Genomic DNA, 25,677 nt, shown 5'->3' on the forward strand with positions numbered 1-25,677 from the left:
TCCTCTTCTGCCGGTGGGTCGCAGGCCCGCCTACCTTGCAGGAGTGATTGGAAGCTCTGCCCCTCCGCGGGCCACTGGGCCTTTTCTGTCAGTGGTCACAGTTCCGCCTACCTGGCAGGCGCGGGGGGTGGGGGGCGGTTGTGCCCCTCAGCAGGCCGCTGGGCCTGCTCTGTGGGTGGTCACAGTTCCCTCTACCTTGTCAGCGCTGGGGGAGGGGGCGGCTCTGCCTCTCAGCAGGCCGGTGCTCCTCTTCTGCCGGTGGGTCGCAGGCCCGCCTACCTTGCAGGAGTGATTGGAAGCTCTGTCCCGCCGCGGGCCACTGGGCCTTTTCTGTCGGTGGTCACAGTTCCGCCTACCTGCTGTAGCAATACCCTGCATTAGAAGGCTTTGCGCTAGAGTCTTATCAGCTTTGACCTTGATCGCAGGCACACAGCTCCTCTCATGCTTGAGTCCTGTCAAAGACATCTTCTGTGTGTATGGTGCTGGGTTGGACTCCATGGCCTCTCAAATGCCAGGCAAGTGCTCTACCACTGAGCTGCACATCCAGTATCCAAAGATACCTGACAAGTCGTCCTCAATGCTGTCAAGGTCATCAGAAGAAGGAAGTTCATAGAAACTGTCACGCCAAGAGAAGTCTATGGAGACATGATGACTGGATGTCATGTTGGCTCCTAGATGAGATCAAAAGTCCCTAAGCCAAGAGTCCACGCTGAGGCTGCTCTGAGGAGAAGGGAGTTCCGTGAGTCCCTGGAGGCATGACCCATGAGAGTCCCCAACCTGGGTGTCTCTCTCAATCTGCTCTGAGAAGGGAGCTCTGCCCCTCCCTGTGGAGTGACCCAACACTCCGAGGACTGGGGCTCTCCTGGGTTGGTCCTGAGGGGGAAGCCAGCCCACCTGTTAATGTTCAGTTCAACTGTCACAGTATCAAGGTATTTGTGTCTAAGCAACCCTTATACTACTTAATAATTGCCTCAAAGTGCACTAACAGTGATGCTGGCAATTCAGATAGGCCAAAGAGAAGATGAAAGTGCTTCTTTGAAGTGAAAACTTATAATTAAAAATAAGATATTTTAAGAGAGATCACCTTCACATAACTTTATCACAGTACAATGCTATAATTGTTCAACTTTATTACTGCTATTCTTGATCTCTTCCTGTGCCTAATTTATAAATTTATTTGCTGTATGTGAAAAAAAAAGCACAGTCTATCTAGTGCTTGATACTATCTGTGGTTTCGGGCATCCACTGGGGGTCTGGGAACATATCCTTCATGGATGAGGGTGGGCTAACATATATGGGAAATTCCCATGATAGAAAGCTAGATGAAAATGTGTGGCATTGGTGTAGGAATGAAGAGTAAGATCTATGGAAAAAAAAAGGACAAGAAATAGGCGGACTCGTTCAGCACAGGATAAAGAAGTACTTCACAGGACAATGACAGAAGGCAGAATTAGTCAACAAATGCTTTTTGAACAAGGGACAAATATGATTTCCCAGTTCTTTGGTCATGTGTCCTTTGTAAAAGCTAGCACGAGTGGCTTTTTAGTTTTATAAATAGAAAAAAACCTGCCCAAGGACATCCTGCAAGCCACACTGCCCCATCCATGGGGGCATTAGATTGGTCTCTGTAATATTCTTCTGTGACACTACTGAATTGTGGGTTTGTAACAGGCCCCAGGAGGACTTCTATAATGTCTCTACAGAGACGTTGCCTACCACTCATTCCACTCAACCGCTCAGAAGCTTCTCCATAAACCAGTGTTTCCTACTCATACATCACCTTTTTTTTTTTTTTTTGTGGTGGTTGTTTATTTTCTGAGAAACTCAGCATTTATTAACTTCAGTAGCGCTGCATTGCTCATCTTTATATAGAAGACTTTCCAGTAAAAGGTGTGACTTTAGGTTTATAAATAATGCTCGAAATCACTGAGAGTGTTGCTTTTCACAGGACTGGGCAAATTGTCAGAAAAACCTAAAATTATTTTGGGAAATGGAAATAGACAATAATCTCTTTGAGGTGCAGCCACAGAGGCACCTGCAAACCTGCTAGATTCCCAAGGAAAGCCATTCAGCCCCAGGGACATACCTCCCACGCCTCCAGGGCCCAGACTCTTTCAGAACCATAGGAGATGTCCCTATCACAGACCAGCGCTGTAAAATGTGTATAGAAATTTTCAGCAAAAGAAGCTCTTCTCAAGCTGTTCTTGCAAATCAAGCAGGGGCATTTTGGGGCAGAGAAGATCACATGAAATGGGGATGAAATAGGAAGCATTTTAGAACTGAATGAAATAAAATTTTGCACGAGCAGGTTTAGAAACCTCTTTGTAGCCAAGTGTGATACACGACTGTCATCTCAGTGACTCAGGAGGCTGAGGCAGGAGGATCGCAAGTTCAAGGCCAGCCTGGGCAACTCAGCAAGACCCCATCTCAAAATAAAAAAAAAATAAAATAAAAAGGGCTCAGGATGGAGCTCATTGGTAGAAGCACCCCTGAGTTCAATGCTTAGTCCTGCAAGGGGAAAACCAGTACAAAAAACTTCCTGCAAAGAGATCTTTGAATTTCATGAATTTTTCATCTATTCAGCAAAATGCTAAGATGCTAGGAGGAGGGGCAGGCTTCAAGGTGAGCTTCAGGTAGAGTTCCTCAGACTTTAGAGCACCATACAATTACCTGGAGGGTAGGTTAAAATTCAGATCATGAGGCCTGACCTCCAGTTTCTGATTTTTGGGGTCTGGCCTGGAGCCTGAGGATTTGTATGTCTAACAAATGTCAGGTGATGCCGTACTGCTGCTTGGGAAGACCACGGTGGGAATCCCTGGCCTTGCACTGTGGGTGTGGCTCAGTAGCAAAGCACTTTCCTGGTAGCATGAGGTAGGATTTGATCCCTAGCACTGTGATCAATCAATCAACCATTAAGGCCAATCATTCCTGGCCTTAATGAAGTCAAGAAAGGACCTTCCGAGTATAGCAGGTGCTACTTCATCCAGGTGTCAGCAGTAGGGTGATTAAAAATAAAAGTCCAAGAATCAAAACCACCCAAGAACTATGCCTAACTTGAATGTACCCTCTGCTCAGTACGTTTCCACCAATCATGTAGTGCTACTGGAAATGATAGCAGTTCTTTTTTCCCCCCTCCTGGAGCGATATCTTTCCCACAGTACAGCTTCTAACAAAACCAGGCTGTCCCGAACCCCTGGCAAAAACATTGTTTACTTTGATATCAAGAGGGCTGGGAAAGCCCCAGAATCTGCAGACAGCATGGCCTACGCAGAATTCCAGGGCCTTGTGTTGTGAGCCCTAAAGGTCTTAGCAGGTTGTATAAAGCAAGCAAGCAAGCAAACAAACAAACAAACAAAAAAACCCATGTAAACAGGGCATAAGTGGTTCTATGTGTGCTACATGTGCGCATGGCAGGATCAAGCACACTTTGAGAAGCAGAAAATCACTGTGAAAGGTTGCCAGTATAAGCATAGAGTCAGAAAGCTACATGTACAAAAACAAGCTTTGAATAATTAAAAAAAAAATCAAATGGCTAAAGGAACCAAACCAAACCAACGAACCACTACCAACAACAACACCAATAAAAACTGTAGAAACTATATCAATGCCAGGTATGTCTGTAAACTCAGCAACTCAGGAGGCTGAAGTAGGAGGATTCCCAAGTTCGAGGCCAGGCTGGGCAACTCAGTGCCACCCTGTTTGGAAGTAAAATAAGAAAAAGGGCTGGGATGTAGCTCAGTGGCTCCTTCCAAAAGAGGAAAGGAGGGAGGAGGGATGAACAATCTATATCAAGCAGATCCGAGAGAGCCCCAGGGAAAGGATGAATCCAATAGGGCGCTTTCAAAGTGTTTGAGGTTTTCATCTCTATCATCAGGACCCACATGAGAGCCCCACGATCTAGCTACTAAGGAGTTAAAAACCTGGCCCAGTTTTAGGGGAAGGGGCATGTTGTGCTCCTATCTATCCTTGCAAAAGACCACTGGATTAATTCCATTTCTTCTGGGGTGGGAGGTGTCTTGGCTATGCACATAGGAATTAACCCCAGTCCACAAGAGGACAGGAGCCTTGTTAAACCACAGTCCACCATCTGTCCAAGGACGACAAGACCCCTGTGCATCTTGGTCCCAATGCATGGTTCAGCAAACGCTCACAGGGAGTGGGCATGCAGCAAACACGGGCATCTTGCATGACTAACTTCTCACCCCACTTTCTTCCTCCCACACCTCTTGGAAGAGTGCTGCCTACTTTGGAATCCGACTCTGATTGAAATAACAAAAAGCTGTTACCGCACTCCAAGATCTGCCTCCAACAAAAAAGATCTCACCCACGGGAAATCCTGCCAGCTTTACCTATGGAAGAACATTCCCAAACAGCGGTGGGTGATGAGCACTTTGGGCTTGCAACTCATGGTTTTGCAAAATTTGTTTTTTGAGCCGGAAGGAACCTTTAGAGGTATATGCATGCAGGAAGGAAAATCGAGGCCAACCCGCAAGGAAAGTCCCATTTAACAATCCATATCCACTTCAGGAAGGCTTTGGTCTTTGCAAGCATGTAGCTGTTTGCATTGTGTTTGCCCACACCTACCCTGCAAGAAGCCATCCAAGTGGGTAATTAGGACTGGGCACAGAGAAGTCATTTAAGCAAACACTTGTTGCTTGAAAATCAATTCCCATGATCCTTGCCCACTCACTTATTAGAATCTAACCTACAGATAATTTCCAGTTGTGTGAGAATTTTCACTGACTCCATAGCATCTGACCTTCTAAATAGCTACACTGGTTAGATCTGTCCAAACCCAGCAGGGTGTGGTGGCGCACACCTGTAATGTCAGTGACTCAGGAGGCTAAGACACAAAGATCACAAGTTCAAGGTCTGCCTGGGCCATTTAGCCAGATCCTATCAGAAGAATGAGTTTAAAGGACCCTCTTGCAACTGATGCTTCATAGCCACTGACCAGTCAGTTGTCTCTCCCCAGATTCTTTATTCTCTTGCTTGGTCCTTGTTCATCATCTCCCATTTCCAAGAGCATTCATAAAATATCTTCCCAACTTTGTGTCTGATGCCACCTCTCACCTGCAATATTTGATGCAAAATCACGAGGCTCTGTCTGAACATAGGGCTAAATAAAACTCAAACACCTATAGAACTGGACAAGGACAATATATGTATGAAGTTCAACGGAACTGAAAAAAAAAAATAAAACCCACCAGGAGAGGGGATCTTCTCAGCTCCACCCAGCTGCGTTCAGATAGGCAGCTTTTCATTGCTGTGACCAAAATACCTGACAAAAACAATTTATAGGAGGAAAAGTTTATTTTGGCTCACAATTTCAGAGGTTCAGTCCATAGTCGGCTGACTCCATAGCCCTGGGCCCAAGATGAGGCAGAATATCATGCAGAAGGGTGTGGAAGAGAAGACCAGCTCTGTGCATGATGGCCAGGAAGCAGAGAGCGAGTTCCACTCATCAGGGGACAAATATGAACCCCAAAGGCACATCCTCCAGCCACACGCTACCTATTATTATTGCTCCATTTTCCCATACCAGTGCATGAACCCATTGATTAGGTTATACCCCTCATAATCCAATCATCTCACCTCTGAAAATTCTTTTATAGTCTCACAAAGGAGCTTTTGGGGGTTACCTCATATTTGAACCATGACAGGCAGGAAGGTGGGTCCAATAGGAGGTTAAGCCTCTAATTGTTGACCAAAAAAACTTCCAAATTTTTCAATGCTGGCAACTCATTGAATGTTTTTAAGAACTGTATTCACAGAATCAAATGCTTCTGTGGGCAGTCCTAGTCCACATGTGACATCCAGCACGTGACATCCACTGTACTGTCCTGTCTTTGCAGACAGCTCACCAGGATTCCAGAGTGCTGACACAGCCCAACTGTCACCTCCCTGTCCCCCATCCCATGACACTCTAATGCCATTTCCCTAGGAATTTGGTCTTTACAGACCAGCACTTTTTAAAACATTGATGCAGAATAATTATGCATATTTTGGCAGTACAGTTTGATCATTTAACACATGTATATAAGTTGCAAAAATCAAATAAGAAGAATTAGGATTTCTACCTCCTTAAATAACCACTTTTTTTTTTTTTTTTTTTTTTGGTGTCAGGGATTGAAGCCAGGGGCGTTTAACCACTGAGTCACATCCCCAGCCCTTTTTATTTTTTATTTTGAGACAAGGTCTCACTAAGTTGCTTAGGGCCTTGCTAAGGTGCTCAGGCTGGCTTTGAACTTGCGAATGTCCTGCATCAGCCTTCTGAGATGCTGGGATTACAGGCATGCGCCACCACATCCAGCTACTTATTAGTTGTTTGTGTGGGGGATCCTCATTTCTGTCTTCCAGTTCTTTATAAAACATGGAATACAATGTTGTAAACTATATTCACTGTAGAACTAGAACTCATTCCAGCAATCGACCTGTGCCTCCCTACCCATCATTCTCCCTCCAGCTCTTCTCCCCACGACCCTTCCTAGACTCTACTAACCACTATCCTACTCTATTTCCACAAAAATCAACTTTTTTTTGGCTTCCATATGAGTGAGAGAACAGGCTGTATTTCTCTTCTGTGCTTGACTTATTTCCACTTAACCTAATGTCATCTAGTGCCATTTAGTTGCTGCAATGACCAGATTTTCACCCTTTGTAAATGACTGAATAACGTGTGTGCACACATGTCCTACTATCCTTGCTCATTAATTCATTAATGGACAGACACTCTGTTTGATCCCATACCTTGGCTTTTGTGAATCATCCAAAAAAACACGGGAGTGCAGGTATGTCTTTGATATACTGATTTCATTTCCTTTGAATATATACCCAGTACCGAGCTTGCTAGACCAGCACTTTTTAATAAGAATCCAAATATCAGGCATGGTATCACACCCCTGTACTTCCTGTGACTCGGGAGACTGAGGTAGGAAGATCAAAAGCTTGAGACCAGTCTGGGCAATTGAGTGAGACCCTGTCTCAAAATAAAATAAGAAGGGATGGGGGTATAGCTCAGTGGTAGAGCCCTTGCCTAGTAGGTATGTGACCTTGAGTTCAATCCTACCTACTACAAAAAATAAAAAAAGTTCAAACCAAGCAAAGATCAATCCTTAGGGGTGCACAGTTCACAGTCAATCTGAAATTTCTTTATCCTTTAACACAAATCAATGTAATGATTGGTCAATGGAGATCCTGCCATATCATATAGGTAAGCTCCACTATGTTCTTGGATCCCACCAGCCCTGACTAAGCACTGGGTTCTGCAGTACAATAAATGGTGAAGGGACAGTGGCTAGACACTGGCACATGCTTCCTAACCAAAGTACAAGTTGACCACAAAGTCCACGCATGATTTCTTTATCCTTTTCGTAAATGGTAAAAACAATGAGATGAAAACAATTATGCCTCTGTCTGAAAAATCTCCAGAGAAGAGAAAAATGAAGGAAGAAATTTTATAATCCCTCCAAACCTCCAAGGCCCAGGCTCTAGACACTAGACTCAAAGGCAAGGATGCTATTCCTCTTGTCCAGATGCCAGGGTTCTAACCAGAATGTAGGAATGAGAATATGGCCCCACGTTCCTCGACTTGGAACAAAGCTGACACCGCGGAGTCTATGTTTGATTTCTTTCTTTTTTTTTCTTTCATGTCAAAAATGCTGAGATCAAAACAATTTTTGAACTATGGGCTCAAAAAGCTTTGAAAGTAGAAGACTTGCCACTGTATCTTGTTAAACAGGTAAGAAACAAGTCAGCTGCCCGGATGGCCTTAAGAATATAAACCTCAGCCAGGTGAAGGGCTTTTCTTGGCAGTTTCACGTTCGTTCCGCATCTTGTCACCATAAAATTGAGTTATTTGTTTTCAAGCAGCTCTTCCATGACATCCTACTTTAACTACAATAGTTTATGAATAGATAACCTCTAACCTTGGAACTATGATGCATGTTTACCTTTTTTAAGAATGCTGCATTTTCTCTCTGTATTTCTGGAAGTGGAAATTGGATCTAAATTTGCTCCTTGACTTTATAGTATGTGACCTATTGCTCTTGCTATATATTTAGATCTTCAATGTCCCATGAAGGTCCATGTGTTGGAGGATGGGTTGCCAGCCTGTGATGCCACTGGCAGGTGGAGGAATCATGGAAAAGGAGTTTAGGAGGCGGGGCATCATGGAAAGAAGTTAGGCCATCAGGGGCAGAGCTTTGAATGGGACGTTGAGACCTGAGCTCCTTTTTTTTTTTTTTTCTCTCTTTTTGCTTCCTGGATACAATGAGGCAAATAGACCTCCACTATTATGTATTCCTGCCCTTGTGTCCTGTGCTTCCACGGGGGCCCCAAGCAACAGGGCTAAGCAACCATAGATTGAAATTTCTGAAACTGTGATCCCAAATCAACCTTTCTTCCTTATAAGATAATTATTTCAAGTATTTTGTCATAGTAATGGAAAGCTGACTAACACAACGATACCTCCATCAATTTTGTTGTTACTAAGTCTCCTTGCAAGGAAAAAAAAATTGGTGGTGACTAGCACAAATTTTTATTTTTTATTTTTATTCTTTCCAAATAGCAGATTCTGATTCAGTAGGTCTGTGACTGGTATTTAAAAAAACAAAACCAAAACCAAAAAACTCCACTCCTTAGGTGCTCCTGATGTACACCAAAGTTTGGGAACCAAGCAGAAGGAATTCCCGACCAAGGTGTCTATAAATAACTGCTTCTGAAGGCCACCAAGAAAGTCACAGACTTGCCCACGATTCTGACATATGTCTATTTTTAATATCACTTCTATTGCAACATAATTGACATATCACAAAAGTCACTTGGTAAAAGCATAGAACACAGGGGTTTGGGGGTATGTTCATAGAGTTGTGTCACCCTCCCATTATCTAATTATAATACATTTTCACCACCTTAACCCTGTGCTCATTAGCAGTCACTTTCCACTCACTGCATCCTCCAGCCCCTGGCAACCACTAATCTACTGTCTGTTTCTATGGATTTGCCTACTCTAGGCATTTCATATAAATAGAAGCATACAGCACGTGGCTCTGTGCCTGTCTTAACTTCGCCTGTTGTTTCCAAGGTTCATCACGTTGTAGCCAACATGGTTCCTTTTTTTGTGGCTAAATTCCATCATGTGCATATACCACATTTTATTTACCCATTCGTCAGTTGATGGCCACGGTGCCTGTTTCTGGCCCTCATGATGAACGCTGCTCTGAAGTGTATGCACAGATTTTTGTGCAAACACTCGTCTTCAATTCTCTTGGGCATACGTGAGGAGTGAAAATACTAAGTTATATTCCACACACTTCTTTATGTTCCATTTCCAGGTCTGAACCTTTTGCTGCTAATCAGTGACTCTGGCCAAGAGCCAAGAGGTACATCCTCACATTGTTTACCGATAAGAAGTCTTTTCCCGAGTAACTCAGCTTCTTAGAGTAGAGAAAGCTGTAAAATCCGTCTCCTTTGTCTTTTGACTTTTGTGGCTCCTCAACTTATTGACACTGTGAATGACTCAGTAACGTGCTAAGTATTCACCACAAACTAGAGATGATTGGTCTTAACTGGTGGAAATGAGGGATGTGATCTATATTTAAGTACTACCTAAACATTGAAAATTTAAATTCATGCCCTGAAAGAAAGAGCAAATCCCACACTGAAGCAGATGAACAGCAAACTGTCAAGTCCAACGGGCTTCCACATACAGTCCACTAAACCATAAAGCCAATATAAGGATCACACCTGAGTGTGCTGAGACATGCACATATGCATGCACACGCGCGCACATATGCATGCCCGCGTGCGTGCACACACACACACACACACACACACACACGAGCTCCGAAAACCTAATTTCATCAATCGAAAGTGCCAAACAAAAGTCTTTTTAGGCTCACATTTGCTCAACACAGATGGACAGAAGAAAACAGACTGGTGTTTCAGGGTGCAGAAGCTTCTCAGGATAACTTTTATTAACAGGGAATTATCAGGGCCATTCTATTTGGGGATTTAGAAAAAAAGTATCCAATTATTTGGAACAAAGAAAAACTCCAGGAATGCTTTAAAAAAGTGTTCTTCTGGAAAACTCACCCAGAAACTCACATTAGTTCCTGGTGTAATAAAGTTAAATTGGAATCCACCCATTTAAAGAAAAATTAAAACAAGAAATCAAGAAAATTACTGACTATTTAGCAAATGAATTCAAAAGCTCAAAACCTGGTTTAGTCCACACCGAGTTTCACTTGCAAACATAATAAAACATTTATAGACGAAGAATTCGTTGTCAAAAGAAGCTTAAAAAACAATTGCCGGCTGCTTTGGGTTTCAGATGGTGCTCAAACGAGATGGATCGGCAATCTCTTAGAAGTCTGATTTCCATTGACTTTCCTTATCTGCTAATCCATGAACTCACTTATCCTTATACCAAGATAACTCACTGCCCCCGCACTATGTCTATTCTTCTGAATGCTGAGACAAAAACAAAACAAAACAAAAAGCTAAAACAAAGCCAAACAAATCAATAATCAATAATTTATTTATTCCCAAAGTCTGGGAATCCTTTCATAGGTTGGCTTATAAACCAGCCATGTCACCTTGAGCAATCACCTTTATCACATGGAGAGCAAAATGAACGGGTTCTATTTGTTAAGCCAGGGATATCAAGCTTCTTCCATCAAGGTCCGGACAGTAATTATTTTTGACTGAATATGCCCCAAGGCCTCTGGTGGGATGACCCAAGTCTGCCATCACAGTGCAAAGCAGCCCTAGACAGAATGAAAATAAAAGGGCAAGACTGTGTTCCAATAAAACTTTATTTACAACATCGGCCCTTGAGTTGAATTGGGCCTGTGGGCTGTATTTTGGCAATCCCTGTGTGGGATGATTTGGAAGATGCTCCCTAGGATGGCTATTCTCAGGTCATGAGGGCTCCACTCTCCTGGGATTTCTTAGGGAAATTAAGTTAAATTGGAATCCACCCATTTAAAGAAAAATTAAAACAAGAAATCAAGAAAATTACTGACTATTTAGCAAATGAATCCAAAAGCTCAAAACCTGGTTTAGTCCAATTAAGCTCCCTAGGGAGCTTGTCTGCCCCTTTCTCCAAGAAGCTAGACCTGTGTGAATCAGAAAGCAGGCTTTCACTGGACAACCAATCTCCTGGCACCTTGCCCTTGGACTTCTCAGGCCCCTGGATGGTGAGAGTAAACTTCAGTGGTTTATAAGCCACCCCGTCTATGGTAGCAGCCTAATCACAGACCAAGACAGTCCTGAAACACACACTCCCTGGATGGGGGGGTAGGCTACAGATAACAGCTCACTCTCCATGAACCAAAACACAGCCCCCAAGGTAGCCAAAGAGTCAACGCTGGTGGACAACGAAGCACTTTCCTAGACTTGCAGGACAACCCGTTATTTCCTGATACCAGAACCCCCCCGGGAGTTCCCGGGGCTGAACTCGGCCACTCTCCATGATGAAACACACCGGGGAACCACAAACTGTGGGGAAATGAGGGAGATGGGGACTTCCCAAAGTTACATGAATCATGTTCTGATGGCTTTGGTGAGTTTATATGAAAGCAACAGCCTTCTTACATTAACTTACCCCCCTGAAACTTCCTGTTAGGCATCTGGCTTGTTTCCTAGACACCATTTACTAAATAATCCTTGCTTTCCCCAGTGATTTAAATGATCACCATTACCATAAATCTGATCTGTACTTCAGAGTGTCTCTGCCTTCCCCTCCCTTGGCAATCTTTTCTCCCTTGCCTTTCATGACACTGCTGTCCCTAGATTCTTTCTATCTCTGACAATTCCTTTAAAGTTTCCCTTGGCCCCTCCCTTAAACCTTGTGTGACAGGGCTCTCTCTTGTAAGCCAGCTCTGGTGATCTCATCAGCTCTCTGTTAAAGAAAGGCAAATTCTAGACCATCCCATGCGATTGTGCAGGTTGATCACTGCACAGTGGCCATCAGCCCAAGGGAAGAAATAGGGGTGAATCCATTCTACCCTCTGCATGCCTGACCGTGCAGCCACGGGGCTCCCCCAGACTCCCAGTCTGGCTCAGATGTCCTTTGAGTCACAGATGCACCCATCCAAAAGTGTGCTAGTCATCTCCACCTTAATGTCCCCCAAAGAAACATAGGCCCAACATGGATCCATTTTCTTTCTTCCAAACCTGCTCTCTTGCCTCCCCTATGCACGTCTCACTCATGGCGAGAAAGCAGCAGGAATCCAAGCTGCCCCTGTCCCTGACCTGCCACACACTGCCTGACAGATTGCACCTCCTCCTTCCTAGCTACTGCTGTAGACTGCTGTTTGACCTCAATATTTCTCTTCTCATTTAGGTTGTCAGAATCCATGCTTCCTGCTCTTAGATCTTTCACTCTGCCACACCAGCAATCTTGCTGCAATATTCTCATCCTGTTGCACCACTAGTTGGGAATGGTCCATGGCTCCCCATCGCTCAGGGGATAAAGACCCTGCTCTTCAAAATGCCTCAAGGGCCCTTTTACAGGTCAGACCCCTAACTTTCTCTCTCCTCTTTGCTCCATACCAATGCCTGTCTTTCTCCTGCTGCCTTGCTGTCTGCCTGGGCTACAACGTCAATTTAAGAGTGTCCGGGGCAAGGGGTCCCTCCTCAAAGGCTTGTTTGATCTCCAGATAAAGTTGACTAGTCTTTCCCTGGAGCTCCCAAGTTTCAGTCCCAGTGCCCACAAGGCTTTTAGATGTGTGTGTGTTTCTCTGGCCCCATTACAACTGGAGTCTCTGGCCGGGCACAGTGGTGCACACCTGTAATCCCAGCAGCTCAGGAGGCTGAGGCAGGAAGATCACAAGTTCAAGGTCAGCCTCAGAAACTTAGCAAGGCCCTCAGCAACTCAGTGAGACCCTGTGTCTAAATAAAAAATAAAAAGGGCTGGGGATGTGGCTCAGTGGTTAAGCACCCTTGGGTTCAATCCCAGGTACCAAAAAAGAAAAAAGAACTGTAGTCATTGAAAGCCGCAACGGTGTCACCTGGCACAATGGCTGGCATGGTGACAGTTCCCTTCCATGAAATCCTAAATGGATGTGGAAATAAGAAGATTAGCCAGAGCAAGTGGATACAAATGCAAATGAGGCTTTCCAATGGCTATATCTGTAGGTGGTATAAAAAAGGGGACAGAACACCTATAATGCTCAGGCACCTCTGGGAGAGAGGAGATTAGGGATTAAGTGAGGAAGACTAGGACAGGTGGCCTTCTGTATTGGTGGGTTCCGCCTGGGCGGATTCTATCAACCTCAGGGAACTGAAAATGTTCAGCGTTAAAAGATTTGTATTGCACTGAACATGCACTGACATTTTTTCTTGTTATTATTCCCTAAACAATACAGTATAACAACTATTTATATAGCGTTGACATTGGAGTAGGTATTGTGAGAAACCTGGAGATGACTGAAAGTATATAGGAAGGTGTGTGTGGGTTCTATGCAAATATTATGTCACCTTACATAAGGGACTTGAGTATCTGTGGGTTTTTTTTTTGTTTTTGTTTTTGTTTTAAATCTAGGAGTCCAAAAGAAATCCCTGCAGATACTGAGGGAGGACTATATTTAGAAGAAAGTTAGACAAAGAGGAAGGGGGGGGCCCACTGTGGCTTTAAGAGTGGGCAGTGGGGGGCTGGGTTTTTGGCTCAGTGGTAGAGTGCTCGCCTAGCATGCATGAGGCACTGGGTTCGATCCTCAGCACCACATAAAAACAAAATAACGTGTCCACCTAAAACTAAAAGTACATAAATAAATAAATATTTCTTAAAAAAAAAAAGAGTGGGGAGTGGGTCTGGCGTGTGGATGGAACTCCCAGGGGGGGTCGGGGAGGGGTGGACCATGCATTAGCATGCAGGGCTGGCATGTGAGACCCAAGGGGCAGAAACTGGGGACATGGAAGTGAAGGACAGACAAAGATGCCTCTAGGAGTCAGGAGGTGGGATGAATACGGGTATGAGAAGAACCGTGGATATTACGATAGAGACTTTCCTGCACCCCTCCTCCAGGAAGCCTCCCCTGGCCCAGCAGGCTCTCCCTGTGACATGGGGTTAGGGGACTCTTCAAATACCCTGGATTTGTCCTTCACGGTCCTTCTCAGAATTGCAGTCAAATAGGTGTTCATTTAAAATCTGCTTCCACTTCAAGAAGACAAGGATCTGAGGACAGATACTCTGCCTGGTCCATATTGGAGGCTCAATTAGGACGTGTTGTATGAATGATGGCTCAAGCAATTGAACAAATAAACCATGAATCAAACAACTAGGTGTCTAGAACGCAAGACCAAGGAGCCAAGATGCCCCCTCAATACGAAAAAGAAGGCATGGAAGGCTACGAAGAGCCCAACAGATAACCTAGAACACCATGTGGGCCAATCTGTGCAGCTCTGTTATCATAAGGCCCATGAACCTGGGGATTAGAGTCATCTTTTTTGTGTGTGTGGTATTGGAGATTGAGCCCCAGGGTGCTCTACCACTGAGCTACGTCCCCAACCCTTTTTATTTTTTTATTTTGAGGCAGGGTCCAAGGCTGGCCAGGAATTTATGATTGTCCTGCGTCAGCCTCCCCAGTAGCGGGGATTACAGGTATGTACCACGGTGCCCAACTCTTTTGCATTTTTAAATGGTTGAATAAGAATCGAAAGAATGACATTTCCCAGCACAGAGAAGTCATTTGCAATTCACGCATTTCGGTATCCATAAATATAAGTTCTATTGGAAGAGAGCTATACCAGTTCATTTACATATCACCTGTGGAGTTTCACACTGCCATGGTAGATTTGAGCAGCTGTGACAGACACCATAGACCTAAAATATTTATTACCTGGTCCTTTGGAGAGAAAGTCTGTTGACCCATGAGCTGGAGCATCCCTGGGATCACTATACCCCAAGATCTGCAAGAAAGTTCTGCCCCAGTGGCATATGCTAAAGTCCAAATCCTGGGAAAAAAAAGCTGCTAGACACCAGCTGTTGATGTGGTGACTGAAATATCCATTGGTAAATTCAGTGGTAGTATTCTCTTGCCATGAACTATTACCTACAATACACCCATTAAGAATGAATCAGGATGAAATGCACAAAGTATTGAAAAATGTCCATAATACATTTTAAAAAACTTTTTTGTAGTTTCATATGGACAGAAAGCCTTTATTTTTTATTTGTTTATTTTTATGCAGTGCTAAGGATTGAACCCAGTGCCTCACACATTCTAGGTAAACGCTCTTCCACTGAGCTACAGTCCCAAGCCTCTACAATACATTTTTAAAGTTAATTTAATTCCAGGTGCAGTGGTGTGTATCTGTAATCCCAGTGACTTGGGAGGCTGAGGAAGGAGGATCGAGAGTTCAAAGCCAGCCTCAGCAACTTAGCAAGGCCCTAAGCAACTCTGTAAGACCCTGTCTCTAAATAAAATACAAAAAAAAAAAAGGGGTGGGGATGTGGGTCAGTGTCCCTAGGTTCAATTCCCAGTACCCTCCCCACCATAAAGAAAGAAAGATATTCAAAGGATAATATGGATAGTACTTTTTAATTCATTTTAAGAGAGTCAACACACATATGCTTATAAGATGAGAGAATACAAATATCTGAAAGAAGACATGTGATAAAAAGCTCTAGGAAATAGGGCCAGGGATTTTTTTTACTTTTGATTTGAATTCCATTTGTACTCATTGAATTTTTTTTTTACCCGAAGAATATTAAAAAATATATTAAAAAAGAATATTAAAAAAAAAAGATAAACAAAGATGCTGATTTGAGAAAGCCACTTTCCTCCCCATGCCCTTTGGCAACAGAGTGGCTAATTTGACAACAGATCCAAATTCTTGATGATCCAAATTCTATTCTGCATCACCCAGAGGGAGAACTGCATACAAACACCGTCGTCTGAAACCTCAATTCTCAGATGAGTAGGTTGAACTGCTCGTTGTGTTTTGAGGAAGCAGGAAACTAAGACAGTTAGAAATAGTCTCACTTCCCTTTTCCTAGAAACTCTGGTTACCTCTTCATTTAGAACACCCCAGTTGAGCTTGCAGAAGGTCAGGTTGCCAGGGGATACCAATAAACCAGCTGTCCAGAGTGGCAGATGACAGTTTCCTTTGTGTCTCCCTTTGAACAGCAGCTGGCTCTCCCATCACTTCCTCCCGTGAAGGGTCACAATCATAAGCCATATTAACGATCCCCCCCTCCCCAAGGGCAAAAGGTGGCTATGAAGTCAGGCACGGATGGAAGAAGTGAGAAACCACGGCTGAGCCAACAGGGGGATTCGGGTAGAATTTCATGACCCACCTTGGCACACGTGTCTATTGATTCCTTCCAAATTTAACTTTCCCTGGGCTGATTCTCCTGGTTCTCTCTCATGGGAAAGTCCTTGGGGAGTCACGCAGGCCAAGACACTGGGCTCTTAGCTAGTTTGCCCTGCGCTGCCCTCGATCCACAACTTGAACAGTGTCCTGATAGAAGCTGCCACATAGCACATCCTTTGACAAGTCTCCTCTTCCCTATATCCAAATGGAGTCATTTGGAAAGTCCAGGAAGTCCAAAATACTTAGGGACATGGGGGTGCAGACCTACTCAGCTCAGAAACGCACATGCAACCTGCGCTATCTAATGGGACAAATGATCCACACGTAGCCCCAGCATTTACCAAAGGACATTCTGAGAAATTTCAGGCCAGTGAGATCGTTCAGTAAAGAGAAAAGAGATATTGCAATAAAATTAGAGAAAGTGTACATTTGCAATCCCTGTTTGGGAACATCAGTATCATTAGAACATTCGACGTTCCAGGAAAATAGGCAGTAGCTTAAACCTGTTTAGCTTAATCTAAACCAGCTTTGAGATCCCTTTGGAAAGCTTTCAAGATGCCATTTGGAAACATGGCCTCAGACCCTGAGGGAGGATTCTACGAAGATGCCCAGCACAGATGTGAGGTTCCAGGGATGAGCTGAACCTCCCAGGACAGCCTTCTACCTGAAGATTCTCTAGGAACTACAGACCCAGGCTTGGATCCCTAACACCCACACTATGGGGCAAGCAGGAGTCTACTGTAACCCCTGAGCACGGATTTTGAAGGCAAATGCCTGAGAAGCAGGGGGTAAGGGTGGGAGGTAACCAAAGGAGAAGAAAAGCACCCTTCCAGAAAGACAGACACCCGCACTGATGCATGTTCCCCAAGCAGGACTCACCATTGGTGGTCGTGTTGACATAGTAACGCCGGCCCTGAGGGGACAAGTAGCTCTGCCAGCCAGGTGGAAGGACAACCGTCTGGCTTTCCTCTCCGGGCGGAGGGGGGACCATTCCAGGCTTCTGTGGAAGAGCAAATAAATGTCAAGATCATTGTAATGTTTTGAGCAACTAATAAAAAAATTTTTTTAAAAAAAGATCACTCACATTTGGCATTTATGCAACTGTTTTTAAACCAGAAAGATAGAGGCCGAAGAAGTTACCCTGGAATTGCTCCATGTTGGGAACAGCAGGAGAAAGGTCAGGTGACACAGGTGCATGACTCAAGGGCTGCATGAGGAGTACTGGTTCCTGCAAGAGCCCTTTGCTGAAGGGACCGATCCTCTGGAGCATGGAGGGAAATGCCACTTAGCTAGCAGACCTGGGCTTTCTCCTCCTGGGACTCTCTACAAAGTCCCAGGTGGTGGGGGTGCCCCGCTTGCCAGGGGCTCCTGTCACCTGAAGCCTCCAATCCACAGGACCACTGAGCACAGTAGCACACAAAGCCCCAGGCCCGCTGTGCAAACCTAGCAGAAGTAATGCATGCAAGTCGTGGCAGAGTAGGATGTGAAATATCCCATAATAACACCGAGAATCCATCAAGAGCTGGATCCAGAAAGTCCAGCTCCAGGGGATTTTTCTCACCAACTGTCCAGATCAGTCTGGCAAAGAGAATTGAGATTCTAAGACAAAACAGACCCTGTCTCTACTCTGGATGCAATTACAGACATTGGATTCTTTTAACCATGCCTGGTATGACTCGCCTTAAAAATCAATCAGAGAAAAATATTTACGTCACAGAAACACGATGTAAAATAGACACATGCTAAACGGCACCTGTGGTCCCTTGGTGTTGGGACAGGTGTGATTTTTATTCTCTTCTATTTGTCTGTTCCGTCTAAATTTTCTCCAATAAGCACAAAGATTAAAGTTCTTGGATAAAGAATATTTAAAAATCAGGACTGAGGGTCCAAATGAGCCCACACGATTGCTGTGCCTCTTGAAGAAAAGCAAACTGATAAAAGTCAGAATTCTAACCACAGGAGGGGAATGGAGGTGGGTTTCCCAGCAAGGTCAGAATCTGCTCAGAAACATTAAAGGCCATCAGCTCCCCCACGTCCTCCGTATCCCTCAGCAGTGCCCACCAGGGTGGTTTCTTTTGGTCACTGATGACCAGTGCTTAGGAAAACAGGATAATAAATTGAAAGGGAGCCGTGGGGAGACACTCTGGCAGGCCGCTCTCCGCTTTGTGCAGGCCGTAATGCCGTGTGTCTCTGCCTCCTGTGGTGCCCTGTGTGCCATCAAGGGGGACAAGCAAATCCTAGCTTCTCCTGGGATTTCCAGTAAACACGGCCTGCCTCTGGCCTGGTGCATGTTTCATTCTGAATTCTCATCACTTAATTAAAAGCTGTCCCCTGTGCCCTGAATGCTTCTGTCTTCTCCACCTGCTCCTGCTAACCCGCAGGGCCTCTTTGATTCCTCGTGAAGATCGTTTTCTAAGCCAGCAACACTGAGGTGCACAGCTGCTGGGCCAAAAACACCACAGTGTCCCACCAGGCTGTCTGCACACCAATGCGACAGGTCCATTAAGCGTGAGCACACCCCTGACCAGTGCAGGGTTACCTGGGCTTCCGCACATGGCTCTGGCCTCTCTCGAGTTGGAAGAGGGCTCGAGTACATGCAAGACAAATAGCCTAATGGTAAGTAAAGACAGGGAGTGGGGAGAGAAAGCTATCCCCATATAGTAGCTGCACATTTTGGCTGGGGCAGGTAGGAGTAGTTACAGGAGGGCCAAGACTTAAGAAGGAGGGTTTGAGCAGAGCGCAGGGGCGTATGCCTGTAATCCCAGTGGCTGGGGAGGCTGAGGCAGGAGGATTGCAAGTTCAAAGCCAGCCTCAGCAACTTAGCGAGGCTCTAAGCCACTTAGCAAGAACTCTGTCTTAAAATTAAAATAAATAGGGTTGGGGATGTGGCTCAGTGGTGAAGCACCCCTGGGTGCAATCCCTGGAACCAGGAAAAAAAAAATGGAGGGTTTGTCTAAACAGAGAGCTATTCTTGTACCAAAGGGTTAAGATGCTACATTCCCTTTCTTTGAGTCCATATTCCAGAACACCCAAGAGGGGACGGCCACTTGGTGCTCGTCTGAATAACGTAGGAGGAAATGGGAAGTTATTCCAGGGTGTTGAGCCAGGTTCTGAAACTGACACTGCCGTTCACAGCGTCTCCGTGCCAGTCCTCTATACCCTAGTCACGGGGCAACCATGTGACCTCAGGCAAGTGACAGCCAGGCTGCTGCCACTTGGGTGAAATGAAAGATGCTCACATCAGCCCAGTCGTGAAAGACGCGAGGGAGATCTACGGTGATACACCTGGCCACCAGGAGAGGGTCCCTGTCACCAGGAGTGCTCCATCGGTGGGGGTTCCCCTTGGAAGGGGGGGGTCTGAGTGGGGCAGGGCTCCCCCAGACCCCATCTTTTGGAATGTGAAGTTCAGGCGAGTGCACACCCTCCCCTCCGACATCACGTCGGATCCCTCCCCTTCCCCTTCACCTCGGAAATGTCACCATCAACAGTTCCTTCTCCGAGGAGAGAGGAGACCTCCCTCCAAGGACCAGAGAGAAGGTGGACTGAAACTTCTGCCACTGGGGACCCACCTATGGAAGAGCAGAAGGACCCTGTTCCTTCTTCACAGCTGCTTGGACTCCTCTCTAGAATAACTCTGGGTAATTTATTTACATAACCCTGTGATGTCAGAAGAAACCCTGGTTGACATGTAAGGACATGGATGACCAAGGAGGTAAAATAACTACCCCAAAGTCTCCCCTACCTAGGAAACGCAGGGGTTTCTGGGAAGGTACCCCCTGATACCAAGCCAGAAAACATCAAGAGGTGCCAAGAGAGGGCAGGAGAAGGACCACCAGGCAGACAGCCTATTTTCCTTCAGTCTGGTGAAGGCTACATGGCCATGGGTCCTCTCTCAGCCTGCCACCTGACTGCCCAACCTCCATCTTCTGAGACAGCCACAGGTCCCTTGTCTCCTCCTTTCTTAGAAAGAAGTTCCTCTTATTGACTAACCTCAAACAAATCAGGAGGCAAAAGACGTGGCGACAACAGGGTATACATCCCCCCACCCAAGTTGAAAACAAGCGTCCAACTCATGTTCAGGGCCACTTCTTCGTAAGGGCACCCAAGTGCAAGCAGCTCAGATGCCCCTCCAATGGGTGGAGGGAGAAGTCAGATTTGCCTCATGCACCCACATGATGGAACAGCACTCAGAAATAAAAAGAAACTGAGAGCTGATACATGCCAGGACACGGAGGAGCCGTGGAGGCATCATGCCAATTGCAGGAAGCCAGACAAGAGGGCCACGTGTTATATAAGTCTATCTACATGAAATGTCCACAGCAAGCAAAGCCGTAAAGACAGAAGTAGTTTGTGGTTGCCAAGGGCTCAGGGGAGGGAGAATGGGTACCGGGTTTTCCCTTTAGGGTGATGAAAATGTTCTGAAGCAGACAGGGGTCTTGGGTTGCATAGGATCATAAAGGTAGCATAGTCATAAATGGGCCATTTTAGTTGAGGTATAATTTAATACAATAAAAAATCATATGGTAGCCGGGCACAGTGGTGCACGCCTATAATTCCAGTGGCTTGGGAGGCTGAGGCAGGAGGATTGCAAGTTCAAAGCCAGACTCAGCAAAAGTGAGATGCTAAGCAATTCAGTGAGACCCTGTTTCCAAATAAAATACAAAATAGGCCTGGGGATGTGGTTCAGTGGTTGAGTGCCCCTGAGTTCAGTCCCTGATTACCCACCCCAAAAATGATATGGTAAAGATAGAAGTTAGATCCACTTATAAGCCTTCACTTCAGAGGCCAAATGCACCAATATTACCTCACTCTTAATGGCCGTGAAGAGGCAGGAGCAGTCGGCCTCCTGGGAGAACTGCCCGTCGTCAGTCATTACAAGTATACAGCATGATAAATACCTACTAATTAAGGTCTCTCCTGAACTACTTCTTCTAATTAGTTTCCTTCCAAGTTAAATCCTTCCCTTCCCTTCCTCAGTCTTGTGGCTTCTCTCTTTCAATTCTGTCAGCTCTTTCCCTTGGGAATAGGAACAGGAGACAGAGGGCACACGGTGAGGGGGCAGAGGGCCCTACCTGGCAGGGAGAAGATTAGAAGTAGCAAGGGTGGGATGGAAGAAAATGAAGGCAGTGTCCTCCAACTCAGAAATTCTGCATCTAACACAGAGATGTCTTTGTGGGAATTATAAAAGCCTGTCCCTTCCTCTGGGAAGAGCCATCCCGGACCAAAGTGCAAGCTGGATTTTAATCCTTTCCATCCTTATTTGTTCAGTCAACAACCTGCTCAATTCTATATGAAACTTAGCAATCTGCTGAATACCCCCAAATGGGTGCACGGGTCTTTCATCCTGTAGCACGCATCAGCGCATCACTTTAAAAAAATCTGAATATTGTTCCATTGTATGGAAATACATACCACATTTTGCTTATCCATTCATCCACTGATGGACATTTTGGGTTCTTTCCACTTGGGTGCCATTATGAATAATGTTGCTATGAACATTCTCGTCCATGTTTTTTTGGGTTCACCCTATTTCATATGTACTATGGCAAGGCTCAGTTTTGACCACCTCAAAACCCTAGTCTGGTAGGTTCTCTAGAAAGAACTGAGATGAGATTCCATTTGCACATATTAGCGATGACTTTCATCAGTCACCAAATGTCTACAGTGTACCAGGGACTGGGCATGGCGCTTCACACAATCACCTTATCTTCACAACTAGCCTGAGTCATAGATGGCCATTTATTCCCATTTTAAATCGAGGAATTAAAATAAGAGTCAGAGGGCTTAATAGCTTGCCCTATGCTGCACAGCTAACTGAAGGGTAAAACCAAACTTCTTTAAAATGTTAGTTTTGGGCTGGGGGTAGAGCCCATGCTTAGCATTCAAGAGGCCCTGAGATCTATCACTAGCATCAAACAAGCAAAACAAAAATATTAGCTGCGTTCTAGAGACTTCTATCCAGTTCCCTAATGCCAGGTTACCCTTGGCCCATCTCTCTCCAGGGGGTCCATCATGAGCTTTGCCTTTTTACCTGAACTACGCCAGACCCAGTTGCCACCCAAGGACGATGACAGCTTAGGCCTGATCCTCCTGCCTGTCTCACAGTCTCCAAATGAGCATATGCCTTCCCCGGAGATATGCAAAAACATCACCACCCTCCCCCAAGCTGTCACGTTCCCTAGCTGTAGGCTGACTTCCTGGTCTCCCTAGTTAAAAACAACACAACCCAAAAAGAGAAAAAAAAATGTCCATCTTAATGGTGGCTACTGAGTCCCCCTGGAATAAAAAGTCAAGCGGACAAGCAAAGGGCGGTCACCTAGATATTAAAAACAAAAGCCCCTCTGTGGGTGTAGCTCAGTGCCAGAGCCCTTGCCTAGCATGCATGAGGCCCTGGGTTCCATCCTCAGCACTGCAAAAACAGAAACAAAATTTTTTAAATGTCGCGATAGCAGTGTTTCTCCAAATGTGGTCACCTTGGGACAACCCCTTCGACACCTAGGAGGTAGATTACAGTGCACATTCCTAGGCCCTGATTCCGACACTAAATCAAGCTGAGGCCTGGGGGGGGGGGTGTCTGCGTTTTTAGCAATATCCAGGCTGAGCCCTAGGCTCACTCTACTCTGGAGCGACTCAGGTTAGTGGGAGAAACTGAGAGAAATCATCACCTCTGAAATGGAAACCGGGAGGGAAAACATAAAATTTCAATAAGCTCAATTTGCATTGCACGGTTACTTATTCAAGAGAAAGATCCCATCCTCTAACCCCAAACTCTTTAAGCAAATGATGTTTAAGAAAAGACTCCAGGTTGGGTCTGCAGCCTCCAGGCGGAAAACCAACCCCTATCCTCAGCAACCCACAGCCTCCGCCACTCTTCAAGTTCAAGTTCATCCCAGGACGCCACTTCCACCTGCGAGATGCTTCTGGGAGCACCTGCCTCTTACCTTCTGAAGCAGCCAGCAAATGCTACTTGCAGGCGTTCCACGGGTGGTCGTCAGGCGCTTGATTTAGCAGCCAGATCAGAGAGTTTTAAGGTCCCCTATGCCGTGTCTTCTTACACCCCAAACCCAGCAGCAATAGGAGCGCTAAGAAAGGCATATCCACAAGACTCCACACCCCTCTCCCCCCACACCCAGATCTATATATAACATCTCTGAAGTTGTCAGCCTAACGAGCCACTTTCTGGCAGACCCGTTGCCATGACAATGACTGCTAATGAGCCGGGTACTGTGATTGGCACCGCTTGAAGGCTTCTCCACAAAGGGCTCCGCAGTACTCTCTCACTTCTCCAGCCATCCATCCTGCTGGACCTCCAGAAGTGGCCAGGGCATGGCAGGGGTGTGCCTGGGAGGCCTCAGTCCCTGGAGACCGGTTCATTAATAGCTCACCCTGAGAAGTGGGAGGAGAGCCCAAGAGTGGCTTCTGCTGCCAGTTATGTACTGAACAGAGGGGTGGACCAATTACTGATGGGGACCGCAAGTGTCCACCAGGAAAGACAAAGACCGGCGAGGCCACAGGCTGGTGATTCACTTCATCATCACGCCTTTTCTGCCGGACACCTCTTTGGGGTGGGCAGACACCTGCGCAGAGCTGGGAACGGCGACCCATGGCAGGCCCCACCTCCCACCATGACATCACCGGCCTCAGAGTCAGTGCCTACAAGAAGGTACCGCACCTTTCCTTTGTCTCCCAGGTGGAAGGACTGCTCTCTGCAGCTCTGGCAGCCTTCCTATCCATTCAGAAATAGCAACCCACAGGAATAGCGAGGGAGGCAGCAGAGCCACCTGGCCGTGGCAGGGTGCATTCTGGGAGTGTGGTCTTCACACGTAGTTTCATAGGAGACAGGTGGGACCCTGGTGATGTCTTCATGCTCTCCTGGAAGCCAGAGATGGAGACATGGCCAGGGGGAAGAAGAAAGGGAGGAGAAGGAGACATCATATCCAGAGATAAACAGGCTATATGACTCAGGAAGGGGGGACCACATCCATCTTTTTCTTGGTCTTGGCCCAGAGCATTGAGTGAATGAATGAATAGATGAATGAATGAATGAATGAAGGCTGGGAATTGTAGCAGGAACTGGGTTTCAAACAGACCTGGGCAGGCTGCCTCAGAAACCAGGTAGAGAATGGCAACCCAAACAACATGTGTGCACTCCACCTGGGAACAGATCCCAGCTCTTTACAGATCTGATCGAATGGACACTGAGTAAAGGCAGGTGAGAGGAAAAGGTGATACAGGGCGTTTCTTCACCTGCAGAAAACAGATGGACGAAGAGCATCCGGAATCCTCAAGCCAATCACAAATGTCAAAGCACAGATTTCTCATATGATATCCAGGAGAAATATACTGCAAACTAGACTATGTAGCAACCCTCAATAGAAGGAAGAAAGAGATGGCAGGCAAGACTAAAAGAGCCAAAGGAGAGAGCAAAACAAAGACCAAAAAAAATAAAAAAAATAAAAAGACAAGTTGTTTGGAAAAGAAAACAAAATAAGAAACAAGAAGTGACTAAAACTCTAGGGAAATTTTAGAGGTTATAACAAAACACACTTTGGTTGCAATAAAACCTAGAATCAGCATTGCAAAAAAAAAAAAAAAAGTGAGCATGCATAAGACAAAGTGGAGAATTATTTCCCCAGAATGGAAAGAAAATGAAAAAAAAAAAAAGATTAAATTAAACAGAAGGACAGAACAGCAAGCCAAGAGAGAGACACTGGGTGTTCCTAAAGAGGAGACCAGAACAAAGGCTCTTTAACAGAAAGGAACTGTAATCCAAGGTGGATGGGGAAATCTTTCCCAGGCTGTGCAGCATGGTAGATGCTCCACCGTTGGAGGCAAAAGGACTTTTAAAAGACCAACACGAAGACACACACTAACAAAACAGGGACAAGGATAAATTCCTACACTCGTGTAAGTGAGAAGATGTGAAATAAATAAAGGGAAAAGCATGAGGCTGGTCTCAGTCTTGTCTGTAGCCACATCTCTAAAGACACTTCCCACGTCGTGTGGGGCTAGACCTTTACGTGGAGCCAAGCTGCCCTTCAGGTACAAAAGAAGGTGACAGAAATACATCCTCCTATAGACGAGGGCTCAGAAACACGGCTCTGTGTGTGTCCTCCTTAGTGAACTTGCAGTTATCCATCAGTACCCGTAGGGGATTGGTTCAGACACTCCCGGATGCCAAAATCCCAGAGCAGTACTTTGAGACAAAGTTCCTTTTATAAAATGCTATAGTATTTACATAGAACCTGCACACATCCCCCTGTGTAGGTTCAATCCTCTCTAGGTTACTTTTAACATGGAAAACTATATAAATGCTAACTAAATAGTCATATTGTGTTGTTTGGGTAATAATGA

The 25,677-nt window shown here is 45.5% G+C and overlaps 1 protein-coding gene and 1 long non-coding RNA gene across 11 annotated transcripts in view; both read right to left on the bottom strand.

Annotated features, from left to right (window-relative positions):
- Positions 1 to 6,165, bottom strand: part of LOC125615030 — a 14,595-nt gene extending 8,430 nt beyond the window's left edge. The window contains exon 1 of the long non-coding RNA XR_007345599.1: positions 895 to 6,165. This is a non-coding gene — a long non-coding RNA (uncharacterized LOC125615030). The remainder of the gene's footprint in view (positions 1 to 894) is intronic.
- Positions 1 to 25,677, bottom strand: part of Gas7 (growth arrest specific 7) — a 235,109-nt gene that overhangs the window by 72,507 nt on the left and 136,925 nt on the right. For 8 of the 10 annotated variants that reach the window (XM_048798068.1, XM_048798067.1, XM_048798072.1 and 5 more), the window contains exon 2: positions 17,203 to 17,323. In XM_048798068.1, coding sequence (XP_048654025.1) covers positions 17,203 to 17,323 — 121 coding nt within the window. Of the gene's footprint in view, positions 1 to 17,202; positions 17,324 to 23,264; positions 23,422 to 25,677 lie in introns of those variants that run through there. The other 2 variants (XM_048798073.1, XM_048798071.1) reach the window with 1 other exon arrangement.

Source organism: Marmota marmota, unplaced genomic scaffold, assembly GCF_001458135.2.
Source record: "Marmota marmota marmota unplaced genomic scaffold, marMar, whole genome shotgun sequence".
Lineage (NCBI taxonomy): Eukaryota > Metazoa > Chordata > Mammalia > Rodentia > Sciuridae > Marmota > Marmota marmota.